The sequence below is a fragment of the Camelus ferus genome, chromosome 29 (assembly GCF_009834535.1).
Source record: "Camelus ferus isolate YT-003-E chromosome 29, BCGSAC_Cfer_1.0, whole genome shotgun sequence".
Taxonomy (NCBI): Eukaryota; Metazoa; Chordata; class Mammalia; order Artiodactyla; family Camelidae; genus Camelus; species Camelus ferus.
This window is the reverse complement of record NC_045724.1, coordinates 13,860,383-13,878,451: the sequence shown is the minus strand read 5'-3', so window position 1 is coordinate 13,878,451 and position 18,069 is coordinate 13,860,383. Positions and strand designations below refer to the sequence as shown.

Sequence of the window (18,069 nt, the reverse complement as noted above, 5' to 3'; positions counted from 1 at the left end):
CTGTGGCAGAGGCCATGTGGCCTGTAAGGCCTAAAATATTACCCTTTGGCCCTTTACAGAATAAAAGTCAGCGTCCCCAGCTCTAGAACCGTGTCCCTCTTCACTGGACATTTGGAACATGCAGCTCCAATGGGAATCAACTCTCTTTCAAACCAAGAACAAGAGAGAAGGCTTGTTTTTATCAAGTCACCTGAGGCCTCAGAATGCCCCTGTGGAGAAAATCCCTGATGGACACGGATTAGTACACTGGGCAGGACCCATGACCAAACTTACCTGCTCACTCGGCTCAAAGCTCATCTCCTCCTTCTCAGTTTTCATAGCTATTAATTTTGTGTTACTGGCAGGGTCTGTCTTACTGTCCAGTCGCTCAAGTTTGGGGGTTATTTCTGGTAAACCAATATCTTTAGTATCATCTTTATCGAGCAAATAGCGAAGTAGTGCATTCTCTTTCTTCTTGGGGCTCACTGGCTCCTGTTTAGTAGTCACCTCGGAACCAGGAGCCGTGCTGGTGGCCTCCTGGTTCAGCTCTTTGCCCGTGGCCTCTGCTGTTAACTTGGCCAGGTCCACGGGGGAACTGCTGTCCTGCAAGAGTCTGTGCAAAATCTTATGCTTCTCCTTGAGCGAGGTTCCGTGCGTCGACCCAGAACCAGGCAAGCTGCGTGCGGAGTCCTTGTTTGCATCTGACAAGGAGCTGGACAAGGGCGAGGGCTCCATCTGGTCCGATTTGGTGGTCAACAGCTGCAGGAGCTTGGTCTGTCCCTTGCCGTCGTGCAGCCTGCTCTGGCTGTCAGGCCTCTCGCTGCTCACGGCCGGGGCCAGGCTGGGCTCGCTTGCTTCCTTCTGCTCCCCGGGGTGGCAGCTGCTCTCGGCCTGTCCGGCTGCACCTTCCGATGGCTCTCCGTAAAGTCCAAAACAGTCTTTGGAGTCTAAACTTCCCATCTTGCTGAGTGGGGGAGGATTCATATGAACCGGGGAGTTTTGCAAATTGCCCATTTTTAGGTCCGGCGAAGCCAACGACGACCCCAGGGAGACCCCGTGCCCCTCGCTGAGGGCCTGGAGCGCGTTGAGGGAGCTGTTGGTGTAGCTATGGCTGTTTCCTGTGCTGCTGCAAACTCCTACGGGGGAATGCAAGCTTCCCGCGGGGGAAAACTGACTGGGGGGGACTCGAGGGCTCCCAGCCACTCCAGGGCTCATGCGATGCCTTGGTGAGAGCATGGAGTTGGGCTGCCCTGGATTCATGCCAGGGCTGCTCTGTGAGGGGCTGTTCATTTTTAGTGCATAGTTACTACCCTGAGGAGTGGTTGCCTGCATGCTCGACACGTGGTTCATTCCCCCAGAACCACCAAACCTGCCCATGGGCATGCCCATCTGTTCCTTTGGGCCGTTTATGGGGAAATTCATATTGCTACCTAGGCTCATGTCCTGACCTGGGTTCCCACTGCACAGGGCCTGATGGGCAGGGCTGCTAGAGCTAATTGGATTCAATGGCTTCCCCATCGCTTGTCCAGTCAGATCCGGATTCATCACACACACGTTCTGCTCTCTGTAGGATGAGGAAAGAAACACAAGACAAAAGGAAGAATGCTTAGCAAGTTGTTATTAACTTTAACAAATGAGATCGCCTCATTAAAAGAAGAGACTACATGTAAAGGAAAGATAACACTCTGATGAAGCAATCTGCAGTGACGGACAAGACTGAACATGCATCGTTTTGGACCAAGAGGGGTGTTTTTCAGTCAACTCATTAAGATGTTTGTAGTTTTACAGACGGGGCTGTGTTTAAATTTGACTACTACCATATTGAGATCGTAGCTGCTAGACAAGACGTTAGAAAGGTTCCAATTACATAATACATCTTTCTCATTAAACGGTTATCATGAGAACTTGTACCATCTTAAAGAAAACAACCCAAACAAGTATAGCTGTCTTCAGTTATTTGCCGGAGATGACAGTTCCTGACAAAAGACACACCTGTGAGCCTGGAGCGCTGATGTGTCCGCTTGGCTCAAGACAAATAGGAAAATTAGACAGAAAAAACTTGCCCCTAACTATTTGAAACTCTGCAAGATTTACAGCCAATAAAGTTACCAAAACTGTTTAGAGTTAGATAACCTGTCTAACAGATCGCCCCACCCGGGTCCCCCTGAAAGGTGATGCAAGGGCCTCTAATCTAAGTCAGACAACATGGGAGGGATGCTCGGGCTGCCCTCGGTCTGTCATCCTGCTCTCCACTCCCGCACACATGACTAAAAGCAGCTTTTCTGATCTGGATGATTTTCCAGGCCCTGTGAGCTTTAATTTACAGCCTGGCAGTCACTTGTGAGTTACCAAATGTGTTCACAAATCCAAACAAAACAGGCTTCACAAATTGTCAGACGTCAGCTTTCAGTTAGAGGGGGTGAAATCTGGCACATCTGTCTGTAATCACTTTCAAATTGTTTCAGTTTGAGGTCAGATTTATTAATAGTTGGCATATAGGGATGCTTGACTTTTTAATTCCTAAATAAGAAAGTCAATAATTGAGAAATGTAATAAAAGGTGACTCTTTAACCAGAGCAACTTCATATATCTTTGGATAGTACCTCATAAAGTTTCATGTAGACACACATAAATATTTATATAAATTGAAACATAATCATTTCCCTAAGTTTGTGCTCTAAAACAATATGGTTTATGACATTTACTTTTTTAATTTTCAAAAATTTTTATTATTTTTTCTTTTTTTATTGAAGAATATAGTCAGTTTACAATGTGTCAATTTCTGCTGTACAGCATAATGTTTCAGTCATACATATGCATACATATATTCGTTTTCATATTCTTTTTCATTATAGATTAGACATTTACTTTAAAGTCAAACATTCAATTTTCCTTACTTTTATTTTTTTATGGAAATGTTAATTAACCTTCAATTTAAAGTCTAATGTCAAAAAGTTGATTTAAACCTGAGAATAACAACCTCAAATACTCCTTCTAAGTATATATATATTTGAAAGTTTTAGATTTAAACACGAAGTAGCAGAAATCATTCTAGTGGCTAATATCCCTGCCCTGCATGTGCCACATCTGAGAAGTGATCCATTTTCCTTCTCTGATATAACAGGCAGTCATGTCAGAGCAAAGTGCTAGCCTGTGTTCTTCTAGCTGGGTTTTAAAATTCATTAGTATTAAGGCTAAAATTCAAAGTGTAGCCCCAACTTTGAATGTCAGTATCATGAGCCGTCTTTTAGCCAACAGTTAATGACAATTACATTTTAATTTAATTTTACATTTTTACATGCCTGGGGTTGGTCAACAGAAATGTCTAGCCAAACTGAAAAGCTGTAGGATGACTTGTTGCTTTCATAACCTTCCCTCCTAACCTGGGCAGGGGAGATGGCTTCCCAGAAGGAGGACCGCCTACCTGTGCAGCATGTGTAATGATATCACGAGCTGAGGCTCATTAGTCGTCTGGCAGCGGATGAGCTTGCTCTTCGTCTGCGCGGCCACAAGAGTGCCGTCGGACAAGGAGAAACGGTAGATCTGACTGAATGCCAGCCCTTGTCTCAGCACTGCAGGCAAGGAGACAACGCATGTTTAGAAACAAAATCGGGGCAGGGGAGGACAAGACATAATAACAGTAAAAAACATCATTAAGTTTAGTATTTCCCTACCAGCAAGTTAAACCGAGTTGTAAGTAGTATTTCACGATATTAGAACACTATAAATTTTTAAAAGCACATTTATCTTTGACTCAAAATACCAATAAATTCAATATATTGAGTTTCTTCCCCAACTGAAGCTTGGACCCTCAAATTATGATCTTTTAAAAATCTTCAGTATCATGGCAAAACAGTGTAACCAATTTATTAGCTCAAAATGAGCTTTACAATGCTTTGTTTAAAATGTGAGAAAACAATACAATGATACCTCTAAAGTGTACAAGGTGCCTTTAATTTCTCTTTAAACTAATATAAGTATTACAGGAAAACTTAGCTGACATTGAATATATCCTTCAAATATTCATCTTGAAGTTACATACTGTTCAATCCATCATTCCACACTACTATTCCCCACTCCTGTTTCTCAGTGTATAAGAAATTTCTGTGGTTAGAACAACAGGAAGTAAAAGATAAAAACAATCAGAAGAATCTTTTCAGAGAAAAAAAGCTACATAGAAAACTGAAATAATGAAAGTACAGATCTTGGTGATATGAAATTGGTTTAACATCTGGATAAAGAATCCGGTGTTTCCATTTTCAAGACTACAGCATAAAGTATAAGAAATCAACTAGGTTAAAACAATTTCTCTTAAAATTTCAGGCCTCTCTTTAAAAAAAAAAACTTTTAAAATTGTCAAATATTGCATTTTAAAAAAGAACATTTTGGTTCAGAAAAAAAGTAGCCATATGGTTTAGTTACCTCCTAAACCATTTTAAGAAGACTACCACGTTTTACCACAAAATCCCCAGAATAAATTTTGTGGGTTGAATAGTTGGTCGCAAAGTGACCACGCACATTCATCATTCTACAAAATTGCCACAAGTAAGAAAGAGAGAGAGAAAAAAGTGAGAGAGAGAGAAAGACAGAGTTGCTGACCTACAACGTGGATTCTGATTTCTTGGCAATATTTCACTCTGAGCAATTTCCCCGATGGAAGCCCCTCTGCAGTTTCAGGTACTCAGGTACACGCGGTATTTAGGCATTACCTTCTGCACCAACTGTTGCATGAAGTGACTCGGAAGAGGCAGAGCTAGAAATGAATTACTGTACATATGTGCATCTTGCTTTGCACACTATGCTCCTAAAAGGTAGCATAAACACAAATTTTCTATTTCTGATGGCTTATAATTTCAGAATTTTATCTGACCTTGGCTGTGATCACTTAAGATTTTCCATTCCATCTGGTCTACATCAAACATCTCTCCTAAGCAGGTATGTGTAAGCATGCACCTGACACATTAGGAAGCTCCTCTGTATAAACAAAGCCTTCTGTTAGATTTTTATTCAAGGTAAACGATTACCCGTTTACTGTTGAATACATTTGGAAGAAATGTATTTCATACATTATGGGGTTTCCTTTCTGTGGGCCCCATCTGTTTAAACCTAGCACAGTGCCTGGTACAACTGTGTAAACCCTTTTGTAAGGAATCAGGAAGCCATGGAATTAATCTGAGGCATTGCTACTCAGGGCCCAAGGAGTAGACGTTTCCTCATGGGGATTTCTCATTCTTCATTAATCTTCTTTTTATTTTAAACTAGATCTAGTGAAATGGCAGGCTGATTATTGATTTCTGTCAAACATAGCATCTTTATTTCCTTTTATTCCTTCCCACTTAAAGAAGACACAAATTGTTGGATTATGTGCTTACTTCTAAGAAATAATGAAGAAAATGAAAAGGATGAAGAAGAGGAAGAAAAAAAAATAAGGGAATGGGGAGAGAGGTCATTTACTATCATCCATACTTCTCAATAAGCAATCCTAAAAGCATTAAGTTTAAACATACAAACATTATCAGTAAAGTCTAAAATCATTGGTGCACATTAAGGAAGATGACCAATGACAACTCTATTTTCAATGAGTTACAATTTTTTTCTGCAAAAATGCAGACAATTTGCCATACTGAGCTACGAGGCACACAGTCCCTGTCCCTCTGGCCACGCCTGTGGAATCCACGCCCCATAACCATGTGCCCCCTGCCGGGCCCGGGAGAAGAGTCAGAAGACAGAGGAAAAAGTGACTCTCTTCCCCACGCAGTACTTAGTAAGCACCAAGGAATTTTTTTGTGGTTCTTGCCAATTTAACAAAAAATCAGAATGCACTGGAGAAGAAGTGATGCCGTAGACAGGACCGTGGGGACAGCACAGCGGCGTGGCTGCCAGGACAGGCCTCTCATCCCCACGTGGTGTGGACACTTTCTAATCGAAGGCTCCTGAGGCCGTCATCTCACTGGCTGCAGTGCCCACGAGAGTCAGACGCCTACTTCATCGGTGGGCAGTGGGGACCACCGGGCTCACGTAAAGAGGAACAATTCCAGGCAAAGATCAGGTGCAGTGAGGGCTGCTATTAGTACTGAAATACGACTCTGAAGTCTTGGGTTGAGTTCCAGGTGTCCTATTCATTTACTGTGTGACCTCAGACAAGTCACTTCATCTAGAAACATCTGGGAAGTCTTCTGTGGTCATCCCCTGGAAGGAGGGTGTGGGATCCCACCACCAGCTCCATCAGGAATTCACTTGCTCTTGCAAATTTCATTTCATTCTTACTTTCTTTATGATTCAGATGGTACTTCTTTTGCTATTAGAGGGTACCTGAGTCTGCCGTCTCACACATCCAGAGAGCTTGGGTCAAATAAATCATCTCTTTCCCTTTCCTTTCGTCTGTCTTTGTGAAATTATAACCTCCAATTCGATTTCCTTCACCACATGCTTAGCCCTACAGGTTCTCCTACTAAATTTTCCTTCAGATGGCAACAGTCCTGGGCAAGACGATGCAAGTACACATGAACGCGAAGGGTCACCAGATCCGAGTCCCCGGAGGGGGACGTCAGGAATCACGGTTTTGGGGAAAGCACTCCCAAAAAGCCGCAATTTAGCAAAATCAACTTCAAGAAAAATATCATTTAGAGTTTGTTACCTTCATGATGATGCCTCTTAGCGTAAGACACAGACTCCCCTTCGTGCTGTGCATGGAACTTCTGAATGCACCTCCTCACCAGGTCCTCCCAGCCTGGCTTCATGGCTGCCCGCATGGTGCTTGTATCCAGTGATGTGATCTTGCCTATCAAATAACAGTAAGCATTAGACCTACACACGGATCTCGTATTCACAGAAATAATTAAATCTTAAAAAGATAAAAATTTATTTATTTAGACCTGGTAGCACAGCGCGCTGACCACGAGGGTAGACTGTGAAAACAATCACGAGGAAGCCCCGACCCCTCCCTGTCCCCCAGCTCCTCCTCCACGCTTTCGCCACTACCACCAGCTCCCTGACAGTCCCCTAAACCCAGTCCTTGCATTTACAAACATCTGAGTATTCAAGAATGATTTTGTGGCCTTCTCTGGCAAGAAAATTTACCTTGGAGATCTTGGCGAGTGGTAAAACTTTCTGATGAGGGAAGGACTGGTCTCTCCTTCATGGGAACTCTTCTAGCCACACAAATCAGGCAGGACTGCAAATCTTCAATCACATACATTATCATTTTAGGCTTTGGTAGTGATGCAAAGAAACTCAAATATATTTATGACAGCACAGACTTGCAGATCTAAGGGGAGGGTGTCCAGCTAAGGATAAACTGCGGGAGCCACATGACACGTGTGCTAAAAGCATACCCACCACATGAGAGGCAGACATCCAAAGCCATCTCCCCAGCAGTGGGGAAGAATGGAGTCCTTCCTTATTAACTGGCTGATGGTAACAACCAGACAAATTCATAATAAAGCTCACAAATGATGAAAACGACAAACCGGTGCTCTGTCAGGGGCTGGATTCTTGAGTCTGAGGCTCACCAGGATACAGGGAAACTAGACGTACCTTTGACCAAACTATGTGAACACCCCTACAATGGCGACATGCAATGTAAGACAAAGAAGATAAGTGGAGTCTAGACTCAGATTTGGAGACCAAACCTAGAAAATGCAGCATGTGCCAAGTTCAGAGTCTTGACCCCGGCTGGCTCCTCGCACAGCCGATGCTTCCCCCACCTCAATAGTTTAATGTTCTGGGTTCACTTCTGGAGAACAGGGAAGTGTTTTATTTATCTTGTAACATGCAGAGCATACTGCCAAGCCTTTTCAATTTCAGAAATGCTGGATAAAAAGGTTGATAACAAATGTCTCTTCGGGGGCTGTGGGTACAGTTCAGTGGTAGAGTGCGTGCTTATTCAAATGCACGAGATCCTGAGTGCAATCCCCAGCACCTCCATTAAAAACAAAAAGTCACTTCATATCTATGTCACTGATTTATGACCATTCACCTTTAAATTTGGGGGAAATTTTCTTTAAATATATCCAGTAATAGTATCACACACAAAAAAATATAATCATCCACATGATAAAAGCTAAGGTTTGGAGCATTTACTATGAGACAGGTATCTTTCTAGCTACTTTACAGGCTCCTAATTCACTGAATCCTTTTAATAACTCTGTGAGGCAGGCACTAGCATCATCTCCATTTAACAGAGGAGAAAACCAAAGCACAAAGTTTCAGCAACTTGCCCAACATCACGCAAAACTTTGGCAAAGCTGGGACTTGAACCCAAGCGCACCATGGCTCAGAAACTCCACCCTTATGCTATGCTGCGTAAATATCCAGAATCAGATTTTAAATGTACAAAAATGGTTAAATATACAACACAGAATCATCAGCGAGCTCGGCTGCAGAATATTTTTGGTGAATCAGCAGCACTTACTCTGCTGTGTACAGGAGAATAAAATCACCTGACAGTTCATATCTGCGGAAAAATTTAATTGTGAAAACTATGTATCATCTGTGACAGCTCTATTTCTTTCCAATAAAATTTAAATTACTTACATATTTTTAAAAAGAGGATTAAATACCTAGTATTGAATGCCAATCACAGCTCAGGCATATTCATTTAGCCTTATTACTCTGTGATACTGGCAGTGTTGACTTCACTGGTTAAGAGAGCAAACGGATGTTCAGAGAGGTCAGAGCTGCTAAGTGGCTGAATTAGGAGCCGGCCTGTCTGATTATTAAGCCCATGATGTTTCCTTTCACCAATGGCCCTCGCTCTTCCCCTCGTGCTCTGCATGCAGAACGTGCTCGGCAGTCCTGTCCCATGTCACAGGCGGTGACACTCAGAGGTGTGGAATGGACTGCTCGGAGGGCGTAGAAGGTGGACACTACATCAGCATGTCTTTAAGGGGAAGAGCCTGAGAGCTCATAGCCTGGAGCCCTTTCCCTACTCCCCACACATCTCTATCCTCTCAAGTGTCATTCTCTTACACTGTACTCTGGGCCCAGCACCCAAGGATAAACCACATGAAGTTCATGACTCCCTTGAAGGTATATGAAAAATGTTTGGGCTGGGTGCATTTTCCAAGCTCGCAGTAGGTTCAGAGGAGCCTAGGATCCCCAAGAGTTTCACCCACTAGCAGAGCTGCTCTAGCATGTGGCTACTAAGCCACGTGTGGCTATTTAATGTCAACTTCACAGAAGAGAAAATGTGCTCCACCAGTTGCATTTCGGACATTTCAAATGCTCAAAAGCCACATGCAGCCAGTGGCTGAAGCATCAGACACTGAACATGTAGAAAAGAGAAACTGCCTCTAAATTCTTCTTTGTGTGGCCTCCAATTTTAGATGACTGAGCATGAAAGCAGCAGCACAGGAATATGTGACATAAAACATCCCAGAGATGCTGCCCTACCTTCTCCTTCTTCTTTGATGGACTTTGGTTGAGAGACAGCAAAGCACTGCATAGTTTCGTATTTCTGATGTGCTTCCTGGTTATCGTGACCTTCCTCTTCGGACTCAGGTGAAGGTTTTACCAGCATCCGACAATTGAAAGTATGGCTGTTCCGCCTGGGAGGTTCGCCAGACCAAGATCCCCCGTTCACTGAGCAAGGAAAAAAAAATGAACCCAACGGTGTAAAGAAACTTAGCATCAGACTCGCTTCTGCCGAATTCTCCAAATGATGTGGGAAACCTACGGTTATTTTACTTTTATATGGTGTTCGTACTTTTCTAAGTAATTTCATAATCTAAAGGGAAAAACTTCTTGGGTCAGTGCTTTAACAACTTGAGAAAATTCTTGGGAATTTCAAATGTCTTTTACATTTCTTACCCTTCACTCCGACCCCTTCCCTTTGGGCTCAGGCCTTGATTACTAACCAGCCACATCTTACCCATCCGACCAGATCTTTCACGTTGCCCAGCACAAGCCTCCCCCATCACTTTCTGTACCCAGTCCTACACGGATCTCTCTGCTCCTGCCACCTGATCTAAAATGTCAGGCTGCCGCCCCTCCTCCCATCCAAACGTACTCTTGCCTCCTCTTACAGATCCGAAATTTTACAGAAACTTCAGTGTCTATTCTGTAAATTGGCTGCTGCTGAATTACCCTGTTGCAGTCTCTTTGCTCCATGTATATTTTTTCAGTAAGACTGGAATGTCCTTGAGGATACATTGTTAATGTCATTTATTTCTTTTCAACTGAAACCTACTTCTGTTTTATTATCAATCCCTTAGAAACGTATATACTAGTTCAATAAAAAGATAACAAAAGAAAAAGACATCTTTTGGGGGGGGGGGTGATGCATCAGACAAATCAAAGAGAGGAATCGAAGAATGTCTGATTTTGAGAGTTAAAGGGTGTAAAGGTCACCAGATCACCTTCCTCATCTACAGATGAGAAAACTGATGTCTAAAGAAATGTCCAACTACTGGAAGAGCTGGAGTCAGAACAAATCCTAATTCTCATTTTGGTATTATTTTCTTTACTGTTCCTTGTGTTTCATCTAAAAAATACTTGGACCAATAGGACAGGGAAAGAGGGAGTCAAAAAAAGGGCCAACCATTAGACAGATAAACATATCCCAAAATCACTAGTTAGAAAATGCTTAAGAGGCCATCTAGGTGGATACAATGTTAAGCCACAGGCACTGGGCTGCAGAGGAATAAAGAAGGAAACAAACCCTAGAGAGAAAAAGGAAATATATCAAGTTAATTGCCAGAAATTGTTTGACAGAAGGAAACATTGCTAGCTTTAGCCAGACACCTGAGATGTTTATTTCACCACCAGTATTCTTAAAAGCATATGCATATAATGGAGACTACGTAATCAAAGAAAAAAGTTTTATTAATTCAGGTTAATAAGTAAGTTGAAAGCTTTTATGCTCAAAGTACAATATAAAGTAAGGCCAAGAGCTCTTTAGACAAGGAATTAATAGGCACAAGTCCTCTGAGGAAGTCATAAAATTACTGAAGAGATTTGAAAAATACTAGTTACTTTAAATAAGAAATCCCATTTTCTTGTTCATTTACTGGAGAATATAATAAAAGAATCTCACGAGTATTCGCGTACTTTCTATTACTGTGGGTCATCGCACCAGAAACGTTAGCCATAAGGAACCCGAAAGGGCCTTTTCCTACTTGCTGTGGTAACAATACGACCAGCTAGTAGAGACAAGTTTTCAGAAAAGGAACAAAAATACTTGCTAACCCAGGACTTGACCTTATTGTGTACTGAAATATGCACTTCTTTTTACCCATGAAGATGTTCTTAGCATCATCAGTTTAAGTGAGAATATAAAAAAAGAGCCACTGAGTAAGTGGGAGCAGCACTGTTCCGGAGCAGCCACTGAGGTGAGCCCACGCTGTGAATCACCCACTTTCCAATACAGCCCATCATGATCATGTCTACTTGGACGGCATCTCCGAATCAAGATGGGGAAGCAGGGAGGGTGGGGTGGAGGCAGCACCCGGTGATGCCACTTGCAGGGGCCACCCAAGAGTCTGCAAAGCCCATTTAGGGCTCCCAGGCTGAGAGCATTCGGACCTCTATACGCCACCTGTTCCTCAGCGTTTTATTTTTAGAACGTCTTATACACCCACATGGTACTCTTTTCACAAGTTGGACTTAAAATAAGTTGAATCTCAAGCTTCTCGTGACCTTCTTCTTACATGGCCGTGGAAAAAAAGGACAAAACAGAGTCGGCTGGCTGGACAGGGTCTGCAGGGGGGCACTGGACAATCAGACAAGCCCCATGGAACAGTTGTTGTATGAGAACTTTCCATCTGAATTATTTTCACGTACTTTAAATACAAGGTCAAATAGATCATCCATTCACAGTCAATGTCAACAGATGTCCTTCTCTCCATGACTTATAAGGTAAACACTTAACACAAGCATCTCTAAAAAACAACCCCGTTACTCTCATCCCCACTGACATGATACAGTTCTGTTTTACCCCCTCTAGTCAAGACTGTGTGCATGGGGGTGGGCTGGGGTGGGGTGGTGAAGAGGGACCCAGAAGGCAGTCATTTACCTATAGACTTTGGCAGCAGGTTTTTGACGAATTCAGTGTGGTCCCCAACGTGCAGGATGCTGTATACACTTTTGTTCATCAGCTCTTCCTGGTTATACCTTAGGTACTGTGTCACATTCTCTGAAACAAACACAACGTTGCCTTCCAGGTTCACTACAAAGAAGAACCCATCAAGGGCCTAAGGGAAGAGGCACAAATTGGGTTAGAAAGGATGCAGCATAAAATCACACATGACTGTTAAGAAGGGAATGGTCCCTTTAAAGGAAACATGTAATTCACATGTGGAGAGAAAAGCCATATCTCTCCCGCCTCTCCCAGCATCCAGATACAATTAACACATTTCCTCTTGGTGAAATTATTCCATCTTAGTAAGTGGGGGAGAGCCTACATCAGGGCTTTTTGTCACAACTAATGACAAACATTCACTCTGTTAATTTATCAGGGGATAATTATTGCCAAGTAAATTATGTAGGCCTCTCTCTGCAGTCACCAAATGAGATTAATGTACTCCATAGGACCAAGAACAACTTTTATGCACCTGATCCAATACAGAGTAATTTTTTTGTATAGTTCCTCATGTAATACAATGGGAGCAAGGTCACTGATAATTTTCCCTCAGTTTAAGGATAAATGCCAAGAAAAAAAAAATCAGAAAATTTTACTGCCTTTAAAGCTACCAAGGTTTAAATGAAAAGAATCCAAGGTGGTCTCAGACCTTGTAAGAAACAACAATCCTCTACTGTTTGGTGTAAATGGGGAAGGGGTCTGGGAAGTGCATCTCTCACGTGACCAACTAGTCTTCCTGGGGACCTCATGTTGAGATATGGCCAGCAATGTCTAGAGACTAGAGTGGGACCTGAGGTTTAGGTTTTCAACAGTGAGAACTAGAAACTTAACTAACTGTGCCCATCTGTATTCCTTGTTCTGTGGGTTGTTAAGATGCAGGTTCCTAAATCACCTAGACAGCAGTAGCATTTTTCCTGTGATAGGTGCATCGCCTCACTTTGCTGTCATTCCAAAGTATATTAGGAAACATGAAAGATCTAGGATCATTTCAGGAAATAAAGAGAAGAATAATGGATATTGACACGTTTACTGAGTTTCAAACACACAGTGTCTTTTTAATATTTACAACTCTGAAAGAAATGGTTTACATTTTATTCCCTCCTTTTCTTTCTTTCCTTTTCTTTATTTTTCCTTCCTTCCTTCCTTCCTTCCTCCCTCCCTCCCTCCCTGTCTCTCCCCCTCCCTCCACCCCTCTCGCTTTCTTTTTTATAGGAATGGTTTATCTTTTCCAATTTATACAGGGTGGAAAAATTGAGACTCAGAGGTTAACTGATTTGCCCAAGCTCTTGCAACTAACCAGTCAGTGGTAGAGGTGGGACGCAAATCCAGGTGGACCTGACTCCAAAGCCCGTGCTGTCAATTTCTGTGCAGCCCAGTGCTCTCCTCCAGTGCTTCCCCAGCCCCTCTAGCTAACATGGTCACCTTGGCTGGGAGCTCAGGGAGTTTCTCTTAGTCCTCCTTTCCCTTTCTGACGTGGACTTGTCAGTACTGTTTTGTGGGTCAGGTGAGTGATCAGGACTAGAAGAGTCTGAACATGGATCAGGCATACCGTGGGCCAGGGCCACATGGTCCACCCAGGTGATGTCACAGGTTCCTCATGCTTTGTATTTACTACTACTGTGGACATGAATGCTATGTGTACACACTGAATGATGAGTATGAATGGGGCATAACGTGTTTATTTTTCCTCTAGTTTGTTTTTCCCTTAAGTTATTATTTAACAGGCTCCTATTTTGTGAGCTTTGAGTATATTCCACCTTTAATTCTATTTTCATCACAAAAGTGTTCTCTCAAATTAGAACTGACCATAAGGCACCAAAAGCAAGCTCTTAAAATACACACACACACACACACACACACATCTTACCACTTGGTTTTAAGTTTTTCTTAAATGTTCAGCCACGTTTTCCAAATGGAATAAACAATAAAAGGGGTAAACTAACACTATACGTAAATATCCTTCCATAAAAGTTGGCATTGACTGTTGGAAACTTTGTATAAGGGTGTGCCTGAAGGGGTGTGGTCTGTGAGGGTGGGGACAGGAAGTCAGTTGATTAGCTATGGATCAAGTATCCTTTTAAACTCACTGCTTTAAATACACTTTCAACAGTGATTTTCATAATTGTATTACCTATTGTTCACTTTTGAAAGTACATGTAGCTTCCTACTGCCTAGTACCATGTACAAAGCCTGATTGTGGCAAAATACAACTGAAAAACGGAATTGTTTCATCTTATAAAACTCTTTTTTAAAGCTCACTGTGATATGCTCTGATGAAAAAAGCTGACATTTGGTTTGGTTGCCTAGCAACCACTATGCTATGATGTAAGCATGAGTGTGCATCTATGCCGAGAACAGCTCAACCAGAATGAGGTTTCTCTGTCTAAATTATTACATGTAAACAGGGATAAAGATTTAAATACAGACCTTCAGTCTCCAGATTCAAAACTTTATCTCTCACATATTTAGCACTAACGTCCTGCTACACAGGTATTTGCTCAATGCTCTGAATTCTCAGAAGACTATTTTGAAACAGTAAAAATGCTGATTTGATGTTATGAGACAAGGTCCGCTGACATCTAGCAATCTGATTTCTGCAATTAGTGAACTTGCTCTCAAAAAGCTTAAGTCATAGCCCTGTGGTTACTCCAAGCATTTCTTTCTAGGAGCATCAAAAATCTTCCCAAGAGTTTTCACCCTACTTTAATTTCCCCTGATATAAGGAATAAACAGAGGTATGTGGAAATTTCCTTGTTTTAATAAATGAGATTACCATCACTTTCAAACTAATTTTGATTATAATTCAAAAAAAAATTTTTACAGGAATTTATCTGGTTCTTTCATCTAACTCTCAATAGTCCATCTAGTTAAGAGTTTTCTTATCTGCTTCTGAGAACCAGCCAGAGAGAACTAACACTCTCTGGCCGTCCACTGCCTTGTTGGCTCTGGGAATTCAAGTTAAGTGTGTTTTTGCTTTTTCCCTGAAAATTATAGTTGGATGTTTTCAAGCTAGTGATTCTAGAGGGCCAGCAGGGTCAGCCTCAAGGAATGAATTTTGTCATTTCTAAATATAAAGACTGGGTCAGACAATCTTTAAATTTTTTCTGTGCCCCCCCAACCCTCCAATTATATGGCAGATTTTCACAGAATTAGATTTTCTAAAAATAAAAATCATCTTATGCACCAGCTGAAAAAAAGGGGGCAATTACTGGTTATCTCTGCTTTAAAAATCCCAGTTCCTCCTCCACGTGCGGCTGCTGTAAGTCAAGTGCCGCTGCAGTGGTGGTGCTGCAGAGCCTCTGGCCAGGCAGCGATTCGCAATCTCATCATGTCATCAGCAGAGTAAATTATCCTCAGGACCGACATAATTTACGTCTCAGGGCTCCTCTTCTTGTTAAATATTCACTGACATTTTTTCCCTCATCTTACCATAGCCTACATCTTGAATTTTAATTTTGGAATAGGTACAGCAAGGGACTTGGTGTTTAATACAGTACTGGTTAACAAAATAAGAAAGTGGGACTTCACAAATTCCAGACAGTAGTCTGGTCATAAAACTTCCTAAAGGTAATAAAGAATGGGCAGTTAAGTCCAACCATTACACTGGAGGTGCTTATCTTGAAAGTTCTGCCTGTTACTTCAATTTTCATCTTAATGAAATAAATAAACTAGTTTGAAGTAGCATAAATAAAAAGTGTAAATCTCCTTTGGTCTTCCAATTTTAACCTGTATATATAGGCTCATGTACATGCATATATAAAAATCTAAGAATTCTAGGAATATTTCAAACCATAATATATTATAATCACAGAATTTAATAGGCGTTGGGAACATGGTTTTCTAAAAGGAATGCTCACCTGGCAGTTAAAGCCTTTCAAATTTATATTCTAGTTAACTTAATTCTACAATATTAATCTGAAATGTATATAAGCAGGAATCAGGAGCTAAAAGATGGATACATATTAGGAAGCTCAAGAGGTTAGCAGTACTTTAACGTGAACAGTGAAAACCAAGTGTGGATTATCCTTAAATTATATTCATCTGAAAATTAAATGTAATACTGTGAAAGTCAACAACAGTGTAAAGTACAGAACCAAAACGCGGATGTGCTACCTCAAGCATCATAGGGCCCAGCGCATCCTTGTCGATGACACCTTGCCCGGTGGATGACACGTCTGATTTCTGCACCTCGTCTATGTTGGCGGCTGCTGCTTTCTCTGCAACAAACACGAGTGTAAATTAAATGGCAGTGCTAGTTCGAGGACAGAGTGACACAGAAATATTTTTATCTTAATGATTTTAAAAATCTCTAGTGGGATCGGATATGGCTCTAAGGGTTGGAGAACATCCCCGGCGCCACTGAATGGAGAAAGTGCTGGCAGCAGGAGCCGGAACGTTCACTTGTCGCCTCTAGCACCTGCGGCCCGGCACCCCTTTCAGGCTGCTGAGAAAATGAGTTCAGTGGTTTCATGCCAGTCCCTGACAAGTATTTTTCCTAGATGGCAAAACTGCTCCACAGCTTGGCAAAATGAATCTGCTGCAGAGGTTCCCCAAGCTGGGAAGACGGAAGGCCTGCTGTTCAGGCTTTGGTCGTGTAAGCAGAGAGGCACTGGCGCAGGTCTGAGGAAGGATAAACACGAGTCCCGACCGCTGGGGCCGCTCTGGAGCCACTGCCCTGGCTCCCCGACCACCCGGCCTCTTGTCACTTGCACGTCTAATGCAACCAGAATGATGAGGCCCCTGTCTGACTGCAGGTGCTTAACAATTCAAGGCAGGGAGAAGCGGCACCCTATTGAGCACCGTGAGAACTCCAACGGTGGCCCTTTTGTCTAGTGCAGACGTGCGTGATCTGCGCCCCTGGACTGAAATGTGTGAGGCAACTTCCAGGCCCACCCCGAGGCCCTGGAAGACATTCTGTCGTAGAAAAATCTCATGGAAGAAACAGATGCAAGTCATCAAAATTTATGTAAACTGGTTATATCAAGAACACCACAAAAAGTTTAAAGCATGACAGATACACCCCAACAACGTGCTAGAAAACAACACAAAACAATGTGCCAATGACTTGGAATAAGTTACACCCTTGTTTACACTGCATGTTATCGTTGTAATTAAATGCAAATACAGGAAACTGTATATCAATTTAGTACTCAGAATCAACTTGCTTTCATGACCTTAGTAAATCCTGCTTTTATTGGGGGGGAGAGTAAGATTTTATACAGTACTTTTAAAAAACTTGTAAAGCTTAATTTGTACTGGAGAACCTAGGCAATAGTTAGGAATTATGCCGGTCTGCTCCACGACAGAGAGCTTCAGAGGAAAAGGAGAAAGGACCTGCATAGTTCAAGTAGGACTCAGGGGACGTATGTGGCAGAGCACGTCACGTCAACTTTTTAAGGCCTTAGTACCTGCCTTCGTGCATCACGAACCATAACAGGAGTCAGGGAGATGATATGTACAACACACTTTAAAAACTACACTATAGTTTACAAATGTGTAACTCACTGCTAGCATTTCTGTCTTTGTTAGCTCTTCCTTACTGAGTTCCAAAAACAGAGCTTATAAGCAGAGAGTATCTGTTTTCTCAATTACATTATTGTTTTTTGTGTTTATTGCCTCATTTTAGGGCAAAATAAATACAAAATAACAATGTTTGGGGCAATCCATTTCTGAGTCCTTTTTTAGAAAAACTGAAGTATAGTTGATTTACAATATTACATCAGTTTCAGGTGTACAACATAGTGATTCCATGTTTTTATAGATTGTACTCCACTGAAAGTTATTATAAAATATTGGTCATATTCCTTGAGTTATACATTGTATCCTTATGTCTTATTACAATTAATATACATATTGAAATATGAAGATCTGATCATCATTCTAAAGACCCAAAAGCTTCCTAAATTCACTCATTAATATTTTGTGGAATTAAAAAAATTCAAACTTGGAAAACTCATTCATGCAGGTTGCAAAACACTGATAAACTTTCAGGTTGAGGTATTCTAAATATT

General features: G+C 41.9%; 1 protein-coding gene across 16 annotated transcripts in view; it reads right to left on the bottom strand.

Moving 5' to 3' along the window:
- The window catches only part of NCOA2 (nuclear receptor coactivator 2), a 227,396-nt gene that overhangs the window by 39,518 nt on the left and 169,809 nt on the right, over positions 1–18,069 (bottom strand). For 15 of the 16 annotated variants that reach the window (XM_032469988.1, XM_032469985.1, XM_032469986.1 and 12 more), the window contains 7 exons: positions 16,172–16,275; positions 11,993–12,170; positions 9,373–9,561; positions 7,060–7,161; positions 6,617–6,760; positions 3,404–3,551; positions 274–1,543 (listed from right to left, as the gene is read on the bottom strand). In XM_032469988.1, coding sequence (XP_032325879.1) covers positions 274–1,543; positions 3,404–3,551; positions 6,617–6,760; positions 7,060–7,161; positions 9,373–9,561; positions 11,993–12,170; positions 16,172–16,275 — 2,135 coding nt within the window. Of the gene's footprint in view, positions 1–273; positions 1,544–3,403; positions 3,552–6,616; positions 6,761–7,059; positions 7,162–9,372; positions 9,562–11,992; positions 12,171–16,171; positions 16,276–18,069 lie in introns of those variants that run through there. The other variant, XM_032469991.1, reaches the window with a different exon arrangement.